This window comes from Ovis aries, chromosome 10, assembly GCF_016772045.2.
Source record: "Ovis aries strain OAR_USU_Benz2616 breed Rambouillet chromosome 10, ARS-UI_Ramb_v3.0, whole genome shotgun sequence".
Lineage (NCBI taxonomy): Eukaryota > Metazoa > Chordata > Mammalia > Artiodactyla > Bovidae > Ovis > Ovis aries.
The window spans coordinates 84,589,633-84,604,583 of record NC_056063.1 but is presented as its reverse complement, the minus strand read 5'-3'; the positions used below and the strand labels follow the sequence as shown (position 1 = coordinate 84,604,583).

General features: G+C 58.5%; 1 protein-coding gene across 12 annotated transcripts; it reads right to left on the bottom strand.

Annotated features, from left to right (window-relative positions):
- Positions 1 to 1,104: 1,104 nt before the first annotated feature.
- NAXD (NAD(P)HX dehydratase) lies at positions 1,105 to 13,877 on the bottom strand. Of its 12 annotated transcripts, none has more exons than XR_006061031.1 (11): positions 13,691 to 13,877; positions 10,382 to 10,529; positions 9,595 to 9,640; positions 8,820 to 8,908; positions 7,984 to 8,092; positions 5,764 to 5,814; positions 5,579 to 5,683; positions 4,703 to 4,823; positions 3,478 to 3,598; positions 1,901 to 2,465; positions 1,105 to 1,330 (listed from the first exon to the last, which is right to left on the bottom strand). XR_006061031.1 is itself a non-coding variant. In XM_042255060.1 (10 exons), the coding sequence occupies exons 1-10, from the start codon at positions 13,782 to 13,784 to the stop codon at positions 2,117 to 2,119; spliced, it is 1,233 nt and encodes a 410-aa protein (XP_042110994.1). In that variant the 5' UTR covers positions 13,785 to 13,877; the 3' UTR covers positions 1,105 to 2,116. The 12 variants fall into 12 exon arrangements, 8 of the variants coding, with proteins under 8 accessions (XP_042110994.1, XP_042110996.1, XP_042110995.1 ...); XR_006061032.1 differs by having other exon boundaries at positions 1,901 to 2,358; XR_003590517.2 differs by having other exon boundaries at positions 1,901 to 2,358; positions 13,812 to 13,877.
- Between the last annotated feature and the right edge of the window lie 1,074 nt (positions 13,878 to 14,951).

Below are 14,951 nucleotides of genomic sequence, written 5' to 3'. Positions count from 1 at the left end.
GTTGCTGTTGTGGCTGTTTTCCCTTAAAATGAACCAAGACGACACCACCCCAGCACCCCTTCGGTGTGAACAGAGGTGCTGGAAGCCCCACACGGGATCCTGGGGAGGGCGGGCAGGACCCCGGCCCAGGGCCACCTGGGCCCTGTGTGAGGGGCAGCGTCGGCCTGGGCCTATCGGTTTGCATGTGCTGGGTCTGATTGACGGAGTAACGCGTTCCCCAGGGGCGCGCAGCAGAGGAAGCCCCCGCAGGCGCCCAGCTCCCACACACTGCGCTCCCGCAACGCTGGTTCTTGGGGTACCAGCCTGAGCAGACGCCCCAGGGCCAGGGCTGTGTGAGGGCGTCTGGGTGGCATGGTGGGAGCCAGCAGGGTGAGCAGGGCCCGAGCTGGCCGGCGGCGTCGCCCTGTCTCCCTGTTGTCGCAGGCGGGGAGCGCTAGCTGTGCAGGGCACCAGCAAGAAACGGGGCCCTGCCTGCCGCTCCAGCTCTCAGCCAGGCTCCCGAACTGGCCCACGGCTCTGCCCCCAGCAGCAGGACGGCCTGGCAGCCACGTTAACTTCATCACCGACCTTGCTGCCCCGACAGGCAGGGGCCGTTGTTCTAGAGGAGGGGCCTGTTCACAAGCTGGCCTGCAGCGAGGGACCCTGCGGAGCAGAGTGAAACCCCTCAGGGCAGGCGGCTGGCCCCTGGAGGACGCTGACAGGCGCCCAGTCCTGCGGGGGACTGGCCGACAGCTGAGTCGGACCTGCCCTGGGGGCCGCTCTCCTGGGGGTGGTATCCTGCCTGGAGCTGGCGAACGCCCAGGTTTGCAGAGGAGCCGGGGGCAGGCACTCCCTTCATTCAGGAGCATCGCCCAGCTGCCCCGTCAAGCAGAGGGGTGCAGAGACGCGGTGGGTCCTGTGACTGCTGCCTTACGTCTTCCATGGGGAGAAGCCGCCACATTCCGGGCTGGTTCCGCTTTAACAGCATGACAAGCGCCCGTGAACAGTACTGGCAGCTAGTTGGGCAGCTGTGTATTCATCCCCATGTCTGAGAACGTCCTTGCTGAGGACCAAACTGAAGGTGAATTCTGGCTGTTTGAGAAAAAAGCACACAACTCTCTCCAGTGAAATCAACCACGTCTGTCCTTTAATAACGACCGTGATTTAGGTATAATTCCCCAAAAGAAGAAAGGTCCACGACAGTAGTGAAGCTTTTCTACGATTAGACGTAAGTGATCCACAGTTTTAAAGAAACCTTAAGTCCAAGCTATTCAAAGCAAGCGGGATCTTTTGTCCGAATGGAGAGCAGGGGTCACTGAGGACACACATACGGACACGGACCAGGCCCGTCCTGCAGAAAGCATGTGGATAGCGCACTCAGGGCCACGCGCTGTAATCGACCCCACGGAGAAATGAGACGGGCCACCAAGCACCACATAGGCTGAGCCGATGCCGACAAGACAGCTCGGTACAGAGAGAGCACGTTCTGAACGTTCCTGAGAGCGCCCCCGCCCCCGCCCCGAGGCAGAGGCCCCGCTGTCCGGCCCCTCCAGCAAGTGCAGGGCAGCTTGGGCCCCGACCTGGGCCCTGACCTGGGAGCCCTGGGCACCCCTCACCTGGGGCCCGTCACCACGCCTGCCTTTGCACGGACACGTCAAAGTGAGGTGTCCCAGGGCTGCCCTGCACACTCGGGGGCCAAGCTCCGTCATTTACTTTGGTGGTTTCCCCAGGGGCCTCCAGGATTTCCAGTTCTGACAGACTGCTGACTATTCTGGAAAACGTCAGCCAATTAACCAACCAATGCGGAATATCTCTGCCCAGTTGTGTCAGACCCAATAACCGTTTAAAACGGCAAAATGAGCTAAAGAATGAACACCACAGCCTTTGCAGGACCTCAAGTTAAAAAGAAAACATGACTCACAGTTGGGAACGAGAGACAGGACCCCCGTGAGGCCCGCTAGTGAGGGCCCTTCTCACAGGAACACGACGCTCAGATGCGGGGTCCGCTCCAGGCAGCAGCGGAGCCCACGGCCCGGCTGAGCCGCCATCACCGCCTCATCACGCAATTCTTTTCTGACACTACAGAGGCTGAGGAGAGTTCACCAGCACCGTCCTGTATCAGTTTAGGCAGAAAGTGCTAAGCTCCAAACTGGCGTTGTGTCAGCCTGCACAGCGCAGACCTCTTGGAGGCGGCGGGCGGACGGCACCCGCCCTCCAGCAGCTCCAGCTCAGGCCTCGAAGAGCCTGCGGAAGGCGGGCCCGACCTCGGCGACCATGTCAGAGGTGGTGGTGGCGCGTCCGTGCTTCTGGAAGGCCTGCTGGCTGCACTGCCGGGTGAGGGCGCAGGCGCCGAAGGCGGCCACGAGCAGCGGGCTGGGCCTGCGGGGAGAGGTCTCAGGGGCGGCCACCGCACCCCGCGCATCCTGCCTGCCGTCCCGGGACCCAGGCTGGTCAGCTCGAGTCTAAGGGCCTCCGAGGCAGCCTCCCTACAGTGAACACAGCCGGTAACCGGGATATGGACGATCCTGACAGACCAGCGTCAGAAACAGCTGTGCATGTGGGAAGGGTCAGGACACGGCTGTCGCCCCAGGTGACCTCACACAGCACCTGGTCAGCGTCAGCGCCCGCTGTGTTCTAGGACCTGGAGAATGCTGCGGCCGGGGACACCTGCTCACTATGTCGCTGAGACCCCCAGGGACACCTGCTCACTATGTCGCTGAGACCCCCGGGGACACCTGCTCACTGCGTCACTGAGACCCCCAGGGACACCTGCTCACTACGTCGCTGAGACCCCCGAGGACACCTGCTCATCACGTCGCTCATACCCCCCACCTCCCGGGAACACCTGCTCGCCAAGTCGCTTATACCCAACCCCCCACCCCCCCGGGGGACACCTGCTCGCCACACTGCTCACACCCCCCTGGGGACACCTGCTGGCCACGCCCCTCACACCCCCCCGCCCCGGGGCACCTGCTTGCCACGCGCTGGACCCACCAGCACCGTTTGCACACACCCCACGGGTGTGCTGGTCAGGTTTGCGGTGACCCTGCAGCCTGGCACCATCACTGTGGCCAGGATGGGTGAGGAGAGCAGAGGTCTAGTTCCCAAGGGGTGGGGGTGCCCCAGCTCTCTACGCCATCTGGGGAGGGAGCCCCCCAGCTCAGAGCCCGAATGCCTCGTGGAGACTCATCTGTCAACGTGAGCTCGCCCCTCCTGCGTGTCCGCCACCACGACAGCCGTTCTGAGAGCAGGCGCCGCAGAGCCCCGAGCAGCGTCTCCCACACCAGCAGGGGTGGGAGCAGGGAGAACCACCCATGCCCCGGAGGCCATCCACCCAGGGGGACAGGGCTGCTTCCTGTGGCCAGACCAGTGGCAGGGATCAACCCGGCCAGCCCTGGGAGCTCTCCCCATGACACCGGTGCTTCACCGGGAGCATCCCAGTCTGCTCCTCACTATACGTAGGAGCTGCTGAAACAGGAGCAACGAGACAGGACTTACCCGCCAGTCTTCTGGGGGCCGGTCCGGAGGGCCCAGTGTGCCAGGACGCCCAGGGAGCCCGACAGGAGGTCCCCCTGCCCCCCGCACCTGCGGCCGCTGCCCTCCTGGCTGCACACGAGCACTGCGGAGGAGAGGATGCGTTGGGGGCGCCCTCCACCCTCCTCCCCGCCGTCCCCACGTGGCAGCCTCCAGGCAAGCACGGCAGGAGGCCGCCCCTCAAGCAGCACCCAGGGTCTGAGGGGATGAGCACGCCCACCCCAGGGCCCCTGTCCTCCAGGAGACTCGGAGCTGGTGGCACCCCGGCTGGGACTTTTCTGCACAGTGAGAAGTTTCTTTTTCTTTGAAAATGTCTGAAACAGATGTGCCTCTGACTGTGTCAGGGATCAGAGCACCTTCTAGCATCTGAAGAACCCACAGGTCTCAGGGTCCCTCGGAGAACGCTCGCTGGGTCTCCTGTCCAGCGTGTGTGCGCATGTGCGTGCGTGGCGTGTGAGTGCGTGCGCGTGGCGTGTGAGTGCGTGTGGCGTGAGTGCGTGTGAGTGCGTGCGCGTGGCATGTGAGTGCGTGTGTGCGCATGTGCGTGGCGTGTGTGTGCGTGTGGCGTGTGAGTGCGTGTGTGCGCATGTGCGTGTGCGTGGCGTGAGTGCGTGCGTGTGGCGTGAGTGCGTGCGAGTGCACACACGTGCCCAGGCCTGTGCTTCTCTGGCCCCTGGTTCCCATGACCTGGTCAGCAGCCCTGCGTGTCCAGCTGTCTGGCCACTGCCCGCTGGGCCTGGCGCCACCGGGGGGCTGTACCAGCGGGAGGGCCCTGCAGGGAGCAGAGGTGCCGCGCGCTGAGCCCGGAGCCCCGCTGAGGGCACGGGCAGGCGGCCCCCAAGGCTGTGCTTGGTGCCCGGGGACTCCCGCGCCACCAGCTGCTCCCTGGCGTCTCCTTTCTGGGCGCTCTTGTGAACTGAACGAGCAGCAGGCACTCAGTGCCCGCGTCCGTCTGCTGTGGGGGGCCCTCCGTGGGCCGTCGCACACAGCAGGGAAGGAGCATCCGCCGCCATGCCGGGGCCAGCCCGGGCCAGCACGCCCCACCAAGACCACCTCCCTGTGCAGAACACCGAGCGACAGGGCAAAGCCAGGCTTCCCGAGGTTGCGGACAAGCGGTCCTCCTGGGGCTGGTGCCCAGCGTGGCTGTGCCAACTGGCTGAGATGCGGGGTGGCGTCTGCACCCACTCACCCTGCTCGCCGTCAGAGATCACGTCCTGCTCCCCCTTCTGCACCACGGTGACGTTGCCCAGGGCCTGGCTGAGTCTCAGCACCGCTCCGTGACGGTCCCCGCCCTCCAGGGGCGCCCCCAGCTAGACAGGACCAGAGACATGGGCCTCATGGGACACGGGAGAGCCTGTCTGCCCGGGGTCCGGCTCGTCTGGGGGCCTGCCTGGCACCTGCCAACAGCCAGACGAGCCGGGCCCTGAGGCCCAGGCCATCCGTGCTCCAGGCGGACAGCAACACAGCCCTCGGGGCAGAAACACCGCAGGGTGCCCGCCCCGACCTGGTCCTGGCGGAGTCAGGGCCCCGGCCCATGGCAGGGAGTCTGCAGGTTTGCCCGAGTGACGCAGCTCTGAAGGATAAAGAGCAGACGCACATGGGCTAACACGTAGGACGCTGGGTGGACAGACGCAGCTGACCCTTCAACAATTTCGGTGTGAATGGCTCGGTCCTTACATGTGGGCTTTCTTCCACAGTAACTACGATCAGCCTGGCCGAGTCCACGGAGGCAGAGCGGCAGGTGTGGAGGAAGCGCGCGGAGCGAGGGCCGGCTGGCCGACCCTCAGGCTCTCAGCGGCGTGCAGGCAGCACCTAGCCCCATGCTGTGCGGTCAGTGGTGCGGTTTGATCTCGTCCTCAAAAACCCTATGACGTGGACCCCGTCCCACCCCACCTCTCAGAGGAGGGCATGCGGGGCAGGGACGAAGCAATCGCCCGGGGGGGGGCGGTGCCTGGAGGCCAGGCTGACCCCCGAGTCCACCACCCAGGTTTCACCCCGTCAAGGACGCTGACCGGAGGATGCTCTGGAGTGCATGCAGTCACCTGCCTGTGCCTGGCTGACTCACCACAGCCTCGGACAGTCTGCCGAACTCCACGTGGTTGGGGGTGAGGACCGCCTTCCGGTAGCCCTGGATGAGGGCTGGCTGCTGGGCAATAAGCCAGAGCCCGTCCTGCGGACGAGGACGCGGGTCATTCAGGAGCGGCCGAGGGGGCTGCGGTGAGGAGGGGGCAGGGCAGGGGCCACACTCACTGCGTCGATGACCACGGGGACTCCCCTGGCCTTGGATGCTTCTAGAATGCCCTGCAAGAAAGGCAGGCAGCTAAGCACTGAGCCCGTTGCCTGAGGAAAGCTGAAACAGCAGTTCCGACGGACTCCACACCAGGCCATCAACACACACACGGGACTCATTAAGCAAGTGCGAAACACAGTGAGAAGAGCCCTCTGCAGGGCCAGCCTGAACTCTGAACACGCGAGCCACAGGACCAGCACTGGTGCTGGCTCCCAGGCCAGTCCACGGAGGCCGACCCCCAGCCAGCATCTCCAAACTCCCAACAGTTGCGGACCCTCGGGATTCGGGGTCAGAAACCTGACGCCTCAAGCGCCCAGCTCTTCTGTTTTTACGCACCTCTCGTACGTCACATTTCATGAGTCTTTAAGTGTGACCGTGACCGTCAACAGTGAACGAGGCTCGACACGAGTGTCCTAAAGCCGACTGTGGCGATGCCTGCGAACTCCGTGAACACACCGCCAGCCCGGCAACCGCGCCCTTTAAGTGACTGGGCGCTATGGCCTGTGAAAACCTTCCTAAAATCGCCGAAAGGAAAAGCAGGGACCTGAATCCCGGAGAAACTACCTCCCTCCCTGAGGTGGCCGCGCGGCAGGGGGTCGCTTTATTTACTGAGGTTGCTACAGGCCGTTCAGTCCATTCACTGAAAGCGTACAGAAAGCAGCCATCACCACAATCAGTTTCAGGATGACATTCTCATCCGCCGAGAAAGGAGCCCCATACCCGTCCTGCCCAGGTGCAGACAGGCTGTTGCACAGATCACGCCAACAGTGAAATCGCTCAGGAAAGACCTACTGAGCATCTATGATTGGGCAGCACCCAAGGGAGCCGAGAGGGGGCGAGCAGAGGGCAAGCCCACCTGCTAGCTGGGGCCCGGTCGGGGCCACAGACATGCCAGCAGGTCTATGCTGGCTCACTCCCAATCTCTAACTCACGCTGCAGAGTAGCTTTTTTTTTTAAAAGATAAACACACTAAACGTTTTATTATGAATTTCTGAAAATAACAAAGAACTTGAAGCACAGAGAACCCCGCCTTTCATCACCTTAAATTCATCCCCAACCCCTCTTGATACAGATTATGGTTTCACGTCTCTATAAAAATCACTTTTATTTTAGTTTTCTGGATACAGTATTCCTTGACTGAGCACAGCCCATGTGTCTGTAAGACGGTTCTACGAAAACATTAAGGTATTCCAGGCAGATAACGTCAAAGTTTGCTTGCGTGCTCGCCATCTGGGTGGGTGAGGACAGGCCCTCCACACGGACCGTCTGTAAACAAGCACCCCCTGGCATCAGTCGCCGCCCTCGGCAGCTCGGTCCCTGGGGGGCCGGCAGCGGGTCTGTGGCTCCAGGACACGCGCTGAGAGGCTGCGGGAGGGGCGCCCCCGACCACACCGTGTGCGGTAACTGGGCCGACTGTCGGCACCAGCGTCACAGACGCATGTCCTGGGCAGCCCTGCCCCGCCTGTGGCGGCCGCGGGCCCTGCTCAGCGACAGGCCGCAGGCTTGAGGACGCGGCGTCTCTGGCCCCAGCTTCCACTCCAAAGGCTGGAACGCCGAGTCGTGGAAGGGGCCCCGAGGACATTCAAGTTCTCACTGAATTCTGCCAAAGCCCACACATGCCTGCCCTTCACCCGCTTTACCCATCGGACAGCTCGGGAAGGACGGCTGCACACACACCTCCACCAGATGCACGCTTACGCGTCCTGTGAGATCATCAGGACTCAGAAGCACCCCCTCCCCCGGGTCACGGTGACAGGGAAGCCCCCGGGCACCAGCTATTCTGAGTCCCGCACCAACCAAGCCCGTGCAGAGTGCTCTGCAAACGTGGCTCTCTGTGACCAGGGCGCGCTGTCCTCACAGGAGCGCCAGACCTCAAGCTGAGCAGGCTGCTGGTGGCCCCAGCAGGGAGGGCACCGTGAGCATGACCCAAGCCGGGCCACTGCGAATGCTGCTTGGCCCCAACGCCGGGACCTGCATCACGGCGGGACCCGCAGAGGCCGCCCCAGCCACAGCACGAGGGCCCGCGCCCCGCAGGGAGCCCGCCCAGCAGGTCTTGCTCTACGTGCATCTCTCACACCCCTTCCTGCTCCGCCCCAAACCCCAACTCCCCCACCACAGGACGACTAGCAGCAAGAGACTTCCCGTGACCAAAGCAGGCTCCTGGGAGAGGCCGTGGCTACCTTGACGTTTTCCAGCAGAGCGTCATCCCTGCCGAGGCCGGGCCCCACCACCAGGGCGTGCAGTCGGGGCAGCCACTGCTCCATTTCGTGGACGGCCTCCGGGCTGTCCCTGAACAAGAAGAGACGTGTCGGCAGCTTATTTTTGTGTTCATTTCCTTTATTAATCCAACTACAGACTTTGGCAGATTTCCCCCAGGGTCCTTTTCCTGTCCCAGGACCTGAGCCGGGGCTCCTCCAGGACCCTCCACTCGGCTCTCCACTTGACTGCAGGATGCCCTCCTGGCCTCCCCCATGCCCACCGCCCCCCACTCCCATCTGCTCCCCACTGCCTCCACACCAGGCCCTCCCCCCACACCCACACCCCTGCCTCCCAGTTTAAACACCATCTACCCAGCCCTTCTCCTCCGCAGGGCACCCCCAGGACCCGACAAGTGCCTCCCAGTGGGACCCCTGCCACTCCTGGGCCCCAAGGGCTTATTCTCAACAGTGGCCTGACAAGCCTTTTACAGCATCAGGCTCCAGCAGAGCCCCTGTGGCGTTCACAAGGCTGGGCGGGCACTTGCAGAAGCCGTGGGCTCCCGTCTCATGTGAGTGACGCCAAAGCCCTTTCGACGAAGCACATGGCCACCTGTCCAGTCGCCAGGCAGTCCTGAGCGCCCACGCTGAGCGCCTCCAGTGGGAGCACCTACGCCCTTTCCCAATGCCCCGTGCCCATGGGCCACACTGGATGCCATGCCCAGTGCCACTGCCCGCCACCAGCCCACGCACAACCACACCAGCCTTGCGCACACCCCGAGTTCCCTGTCCAGGGATGCCCGTGGCCCCGCCCCACTCACAGAATGGGGTGCACGATCAGCTCCGGGCTGTAGGACTTTATCACGGGCGCGGCCTCCCGGGTGCAGAACACGTGGGACAGATCCGCGCCCTGGGGAGGGGCACAGCAGGCCAGCTCAGGTGGGACTCGCCTGACAGACACGCAGAGCGCGCAGCCCTGCCGCAACCGCCCCGACCCGCAGCACAGTCCGCAGGTGCGCCGGCCGCCGCAGCTCGCCCCCCGCCAGGAGGCGGGTGAGAAGGCCCTGGCCAGTGGCAGAGCCTGAGAAAGGCCTGGAAGGAAAGGCCGACACCGCTGCCACCCAAGAGGAGCCTGGCGTGCTGCAGTCCAGGGGGTGGCAAAGAGCCGGACATGACTGAGCGACTGACTGAGCAAGGGGCAGGTCAGCAGCCATCAGACGGCATCACTGTGAGGTCTGTGGGCTGCAGGGTCACCTCACGGTTCCTGGGCCGCCAGGCCTTTGGGATGCGCATGATCGAAATGTCCGGGCTGTGGCCACAGTGAAAAGGTGTCCACTGCTTGTGCGAGGCTTGGAAAGGCAGCCCGGGATCACTGTGGCAAGGGCACTTCTAATAAAACCTGAATTTAAGAGAAACTCCATCTGAGTTCCTCTGTGGCTACACAAAAGGTCAGGGTAGCTTTAAAGGTGTCTCTCCCCCGAGGTTACCTGAAACGTTATTTAGATTTCTATCAGAAAACATCTGTTGCCGTCATATTTAAAAGATCTGACACTTTCACTTAAAAAATCCTAACAAAGAAGCTATAACCAAACTTACCACTTTGAGAGCTGAGATTGCTGCAAAATAGGGGGCTCCAGTGTACCTAAGGAAATATTCACAGTCAAAAGTGAGAATGAGGCAAGCACTATCCAGATCTCAACAGGAAAATTATCTCCTAGTACATACTAGTTCAGCAAGATTTCTATCAACTGAAAAAAACTTTTTCAATTCCAGGAATAATTAATTGCAAAATATAATACCATCTACAATATCAGCAAAAATCATAAACTTTCTAGGAATTAACCTCATCAAAACACATGGTAACTGTACAGGGAAAAATTTAAAACCTGTTAAAGAATAGCAGAGATGGACACTTGATGAGATGACTTAACTTTATAAAGACGACACTTCTCTCTGGACTAACAGAGACACAGAAAGCACTGGAGTTACCAGAAATGCCCACAGGAACACCAACTGAACAAGACGGGTTCTGTTGGCAAGGAGGACGGGTGGGGGTGCGTGCTGGGGGAAAACCAAAAGACAAAAAATCGGGAGGCTTGAGAAGCCAGCGAGAGTTCGCCAGAGGCCTCTGCAGAGAGGGAGTGTGCTCAAGGTGATCACGGACCCCCTGGACTGGCTGGTGCCCCAGGGGCAGGACCCAGCCCGAGAGGAACAGCGAGCGGAGGCCACGGTCACCTTGCTCCGTCAGGGCCCCTGCTTTCTCTGCTGTTCAATCAAACGTTCCTCATGGGAAAATACTGTCACAGCATCAGCTGACACTTGGGAATGATTCCTGGAATCCAACTAGACAGACAGACGGATGGGCGGATGACGCAGCACTTACTCCCGGCAGCCTCCCACCACGCCGATCCTTCCATCCTGCCCTTTGTGCTTCTTGGTGGTTAGGGGAGGGACCACATTTCTCACCAGCTGTAAAGTATTTTCCATGTCTTTTACTGAGTGTGCTTTGTGCAGTGAAAATGCTCTTAACGCTGAAAAACAGGGAAATGTTCAGAAAGATAAACAGCTATCAATATATATATTAAAACAGAGGCGTTAATCAGAATACTTCCTAAAGCTGACTTAACATGAACACTGCAGCCTTTCAGTCGGTGGCCTCATGATTTCCTTTCCATAAGAAAATGAGGTTTAGAGGTAACACAACACTAACACCTGTGGTTAGGCACCAGATTTACTCTGAAATGTATCGGACGCCTTGGAAATCTACTTAACCCTTCAGAAAGCTTTCCTAAATGCATTGGTACTCACTGAGCTACACAGATTCACCCCATCTCCCCGCAGGCGTGCTGGGCCTCTTCTCCCCTCTGTTACCTTCCACTGTCTACTCAAGCCAGACAGGTTCATGTTCTTCTCAATTTAGTTTCCTAGTCTTGGCTCCCATACTCAGTTAAAGATACTAATCGAGAATCTAATCAACTGGAAATGGCATTCTAAGTAAAGAACACATCTTACACTGGGCTCAAAGTGGTTTTCCACTTTTCTGGCCATGCCACAAGGCACACAGCATCTTAGTTCCCTGACCCGAGACTGAACCTCTGCCCCCCTCCTCCCCCCACAGTGGAAGCATGGAATCGTAATCGCAGTTCAGTCTGACCCCTGAACTGTCTATAAACAGCCGATTTTCATCGGCCTTTCTTGAAAAACTTCCTGCGCTGTATGTTTGCCATTTTATTTAAGACATCTGAACTGTGAGAGAAATTCTATGTTCCATGGAGCCCAACGTATAAAGAGGCAATAAAGCACGCATTTTCTCCAGAATTAAAGGATCTTTGCTGATACGAACAACACTTTCACATAAAAGGCATCCAATATTTTTATCTTCCCATTATCTCAGCAGTGGAGAAAAACTACACGTGGGTCGTAAGTTCAAGTGAAGACCAGAGGCTGACTCAGCTCCATACTGTAAAACAGCTTTATCTTAATATTGCTCATACTGTTTTACCTTTCATTCAACAAAACTATTCAAGGAATATTCTTCAGTGAGTAGATGTAAATGACTCCTTAGTTGATACATCAGATGCTTAGACCCCAAGATGCAAAAAGAATATTAATTATTATCCAACCAAACACCTTCCCACTTTCTTCCAAATCAACACAGGATTAAAACTCCAAACAGAACCACTATAAACCTTTGGACATGAAAAGGCACAGGAAGGCTTGCTCAACCATCAGCCTAGCCACTGACCCTCAATTCTGGCCCAACCTCACATGCCACCGAGGTGCTGGGCCAACAACCAGCTCTCACTCCTCGCCCCTGCCTCAGTCCCATCTGCACCCCAAATTCCCAGCCACGCACCGTCTTCCCACCGTGCACAGTGGCTGGGAGACACACCTGCGTGGGCACCCCGGCCAGCTGCAGGACGGGAACCTAGGCTGTTACAGAACTTAAGGGCGGCCCTGCTGACCACTGACGGCCGTCTGCGCGGTACCTGTTTCAACATGACTGGTCAATGTAAGCACATCAGAGAAAGGCCGCCCCTCCAAATACCCCAGAACAGTAAACACGGGTACTTTCTAAACACTGGAAGCTGAACCCAAACTTACCAGTCACTCAAGGATTACTCTGGGTTCCTTACAATATTCTGGCTTTATCAGTTATCATTACTTTAACCTAAGCACCTGGCTACACACACAATACCGCTAAGGCTACCCCTCTGCCTCTGCAGAATGCTGTGGGCAGGGTTCCCACCTGTGACTTAAGGGCTGGACTCCACCCTCAACCACCTCGGACAGAGTCTGGCACAAAATAAGCCACTCAGTAGATGTCTGATGAATTAAAGGCATCGTGGTTCACTCTTTAGCGGAAGCCAGTTTATCCTTCTTTTACTGACAAGGAACCTGAGAGTCAGAGAGAGACCTGCGAAGACGCCACCGTTACGAGTGGATAAGCCTGGGCAGACCACGACATTGCACCAAAACGCTGTCATTTTCAGGCAGGAAAAAAATTTAATTAAAAAAAAGTCAATCACACCACCAACCAAAAGACAAGTCAAATGCTTCTCATGTGCCTTCTGAAAGCAATCTGTGATGGGTTAAAAAAAAAAAATCACTGCTGGAAAAAAAAAATCATATCACTGTTGAGAAGTACAGTAGTTTTCGTTACCTGCAACTGTATGAAGGCAAAGCACAACTCACACGGCTCATCCGTAACATTCACCTGAGATGAACAGTGTTCCAGAAAGAGCCCAAGGAAGATCAACTAGATTTCCCTACACTCCACAGAGAAGCAAGTTTCAGCTAGCTCTCTAACACGCACCATTTGGACTTTCTCACCGAAATGCTGAAACATACACAGCAAACCTAAGGATAAAAAGGCCTTGAGGAGAGGCAACCTGAAATCTGCCCCATTAAGAAATTTGTCTTCATACAATTCTGAATCTGGAGGAACGGGTCAAACCTGTCTGGTTTTTGTTTGTGTTAAACGAATGTGGCTGAGGAGAGTTGAATAGATTTCTTTACTGTGGGCTGTTTTCTAGAATGACTCGCCACTCACAACTGTGCGGATCTCCAACAATTTCATGTGAACTGTGGCTGATTTGGAACCAGTGGCAACAATGTTTAAATTAACCTGGAGATGGATGCCAGAAGGCCAGGAGGGGAAGTCAGTGACCTGCAATCCTGTTTTTTTTTTTTTTTTTGTCTGGTAAAAAGTTCAGCAAGTTGGCCTAATGATGAAACCTCAAGCCGACTCAGAAAGTCTTTGCCAGACCGCAGCAGAGTGTACGGATTTTAGACAAACAGCGACCAACAAGATATCTCCAAACAAACCGCGGCAGAGGTCGTGGGGGGCCTGGGCGGGCGTGCCGGGGCAGCGCGGCAGCGGAGGGACCTGGGTGCCAGGCAGCCCCGCAGCTCTGCCCCGGGTCTCCCCGCGCCGGCCCCTGCCTGGGGGGAGCCTGGCTCAGAGCCCCCTCTTCACCGCAGGATCCCCACGCCGCCGTGACAAGGGAGGCCCCGGCCAAGCGACGGCGTGAAGAGCGTCTCCAAAGCCTCGTGAGGCAACGCCGCGCACACCGAGGGCGCGCTCGCCCGGCCCGCCCGCTCCGCCTCCGCCTCTGCGGCAGCCGCGGCCGGGCCCTCGGGGTCGCTCGGCGGCCGGCGGCGCCCCCGGCCCGGCCCCGCCGCCGCGTACCTGCGTCCAGCGGCGGCCCGTAGAGCGCCAGCGCGGCCGAGAGCACCGCCACCACGGCGGCGCCGGCGGCCGCGGCCCCTGCCCGGACGGCCATGCCCCGGAAGGCCGCGAGCGCGCTTACCTGGCCGGCAGCCCCGGACCGCCCGGCAGCCGGGACCCACCGCCATCCGCGGACTTCCGGGCTCCCGGCCGCCCCCGCGCCGCCTCGGGGACCGCCGCTGCGGCGGACTTCCGGGCTCCCAGTCGCCCCCGCGCGGCCGCAGGCGTCTCGGCTCTCTGCCGACTTCCGAGCTGCGCGGCCCGCGCTCTAGCCTTAAGCCGGGCTCCGGCTCCCGGGGTCTCTGACCCGGGCCCGCTGCACCACGGGCTGGCCTCCGCCGGCCCCTGAGGACTGTTTTGATTTGTTTTTGTTTTTTTTTTTTTTAAAGAAGTATTTATTTTATTTATTTGGCTGCACCAGATCTTAGCCGACAAAGGTCAGTCTAGTCAGTTCAGCTCAGTCGCTCAGTCCTGTCTGACTCTTTCCGACTCCTTGAATCGCAGCACGCCAGGCCTCCCTGTCCATCACCAATTCCCGGAGTTTACTCAGACTCACGTCCATCGAGTCGGTGATGCCATCCAGCCATCTCATCCTCGGTTGTCCCCTTCTCCTCCTGCCCCCAATCCCTCCCAGCATCAGGGTCTTTTCCAATGAGTCAACTCTTGGCATGAGGTGGCCAAACTACTGGAGTTTCAGCTTTAGCATCATTCCTTCCAAAGAAATCCCAGGGCTGATCTCCTTCAGAAGGGACTGGTTGGATCTCCTTGCAGTCCAAGGGACTCTCAAGAGTCTTCTCCAACACCACAGTTCAAAAGCAACAATTATTTGGCGCTCAGCCTTCTTCACAGTCCAACTCTCACATCCATACATGACCACTGGAAAAACCATAGCCTTGACTAGACGGACCTTAGTTGGCAAAGTAATGTCTCTGCTTTTAAATATGCTGTCTAGGTTGGTCATAACTTTCCTTCCAAGGAGTAAGTGTCTTAATTTCATGACTGCAATCACCATCTACAGTGATTTTGGAGCCACCAAAAAATAAAGTCTGACACGGTTTCCACTGTTTCCCCATCTATTTCCCATGAAGTGATGGGACCAGATGCCATGATCTTTGTTTTCTGAATGTTGAGCTTTAAGCCAACTTTTTTGCTCTCCTCTTTCGCTTTCATCAAAAGGCTTTTTAGCTCCTCTTCACTTTCTGCCATAAGGGTGGTATCATCT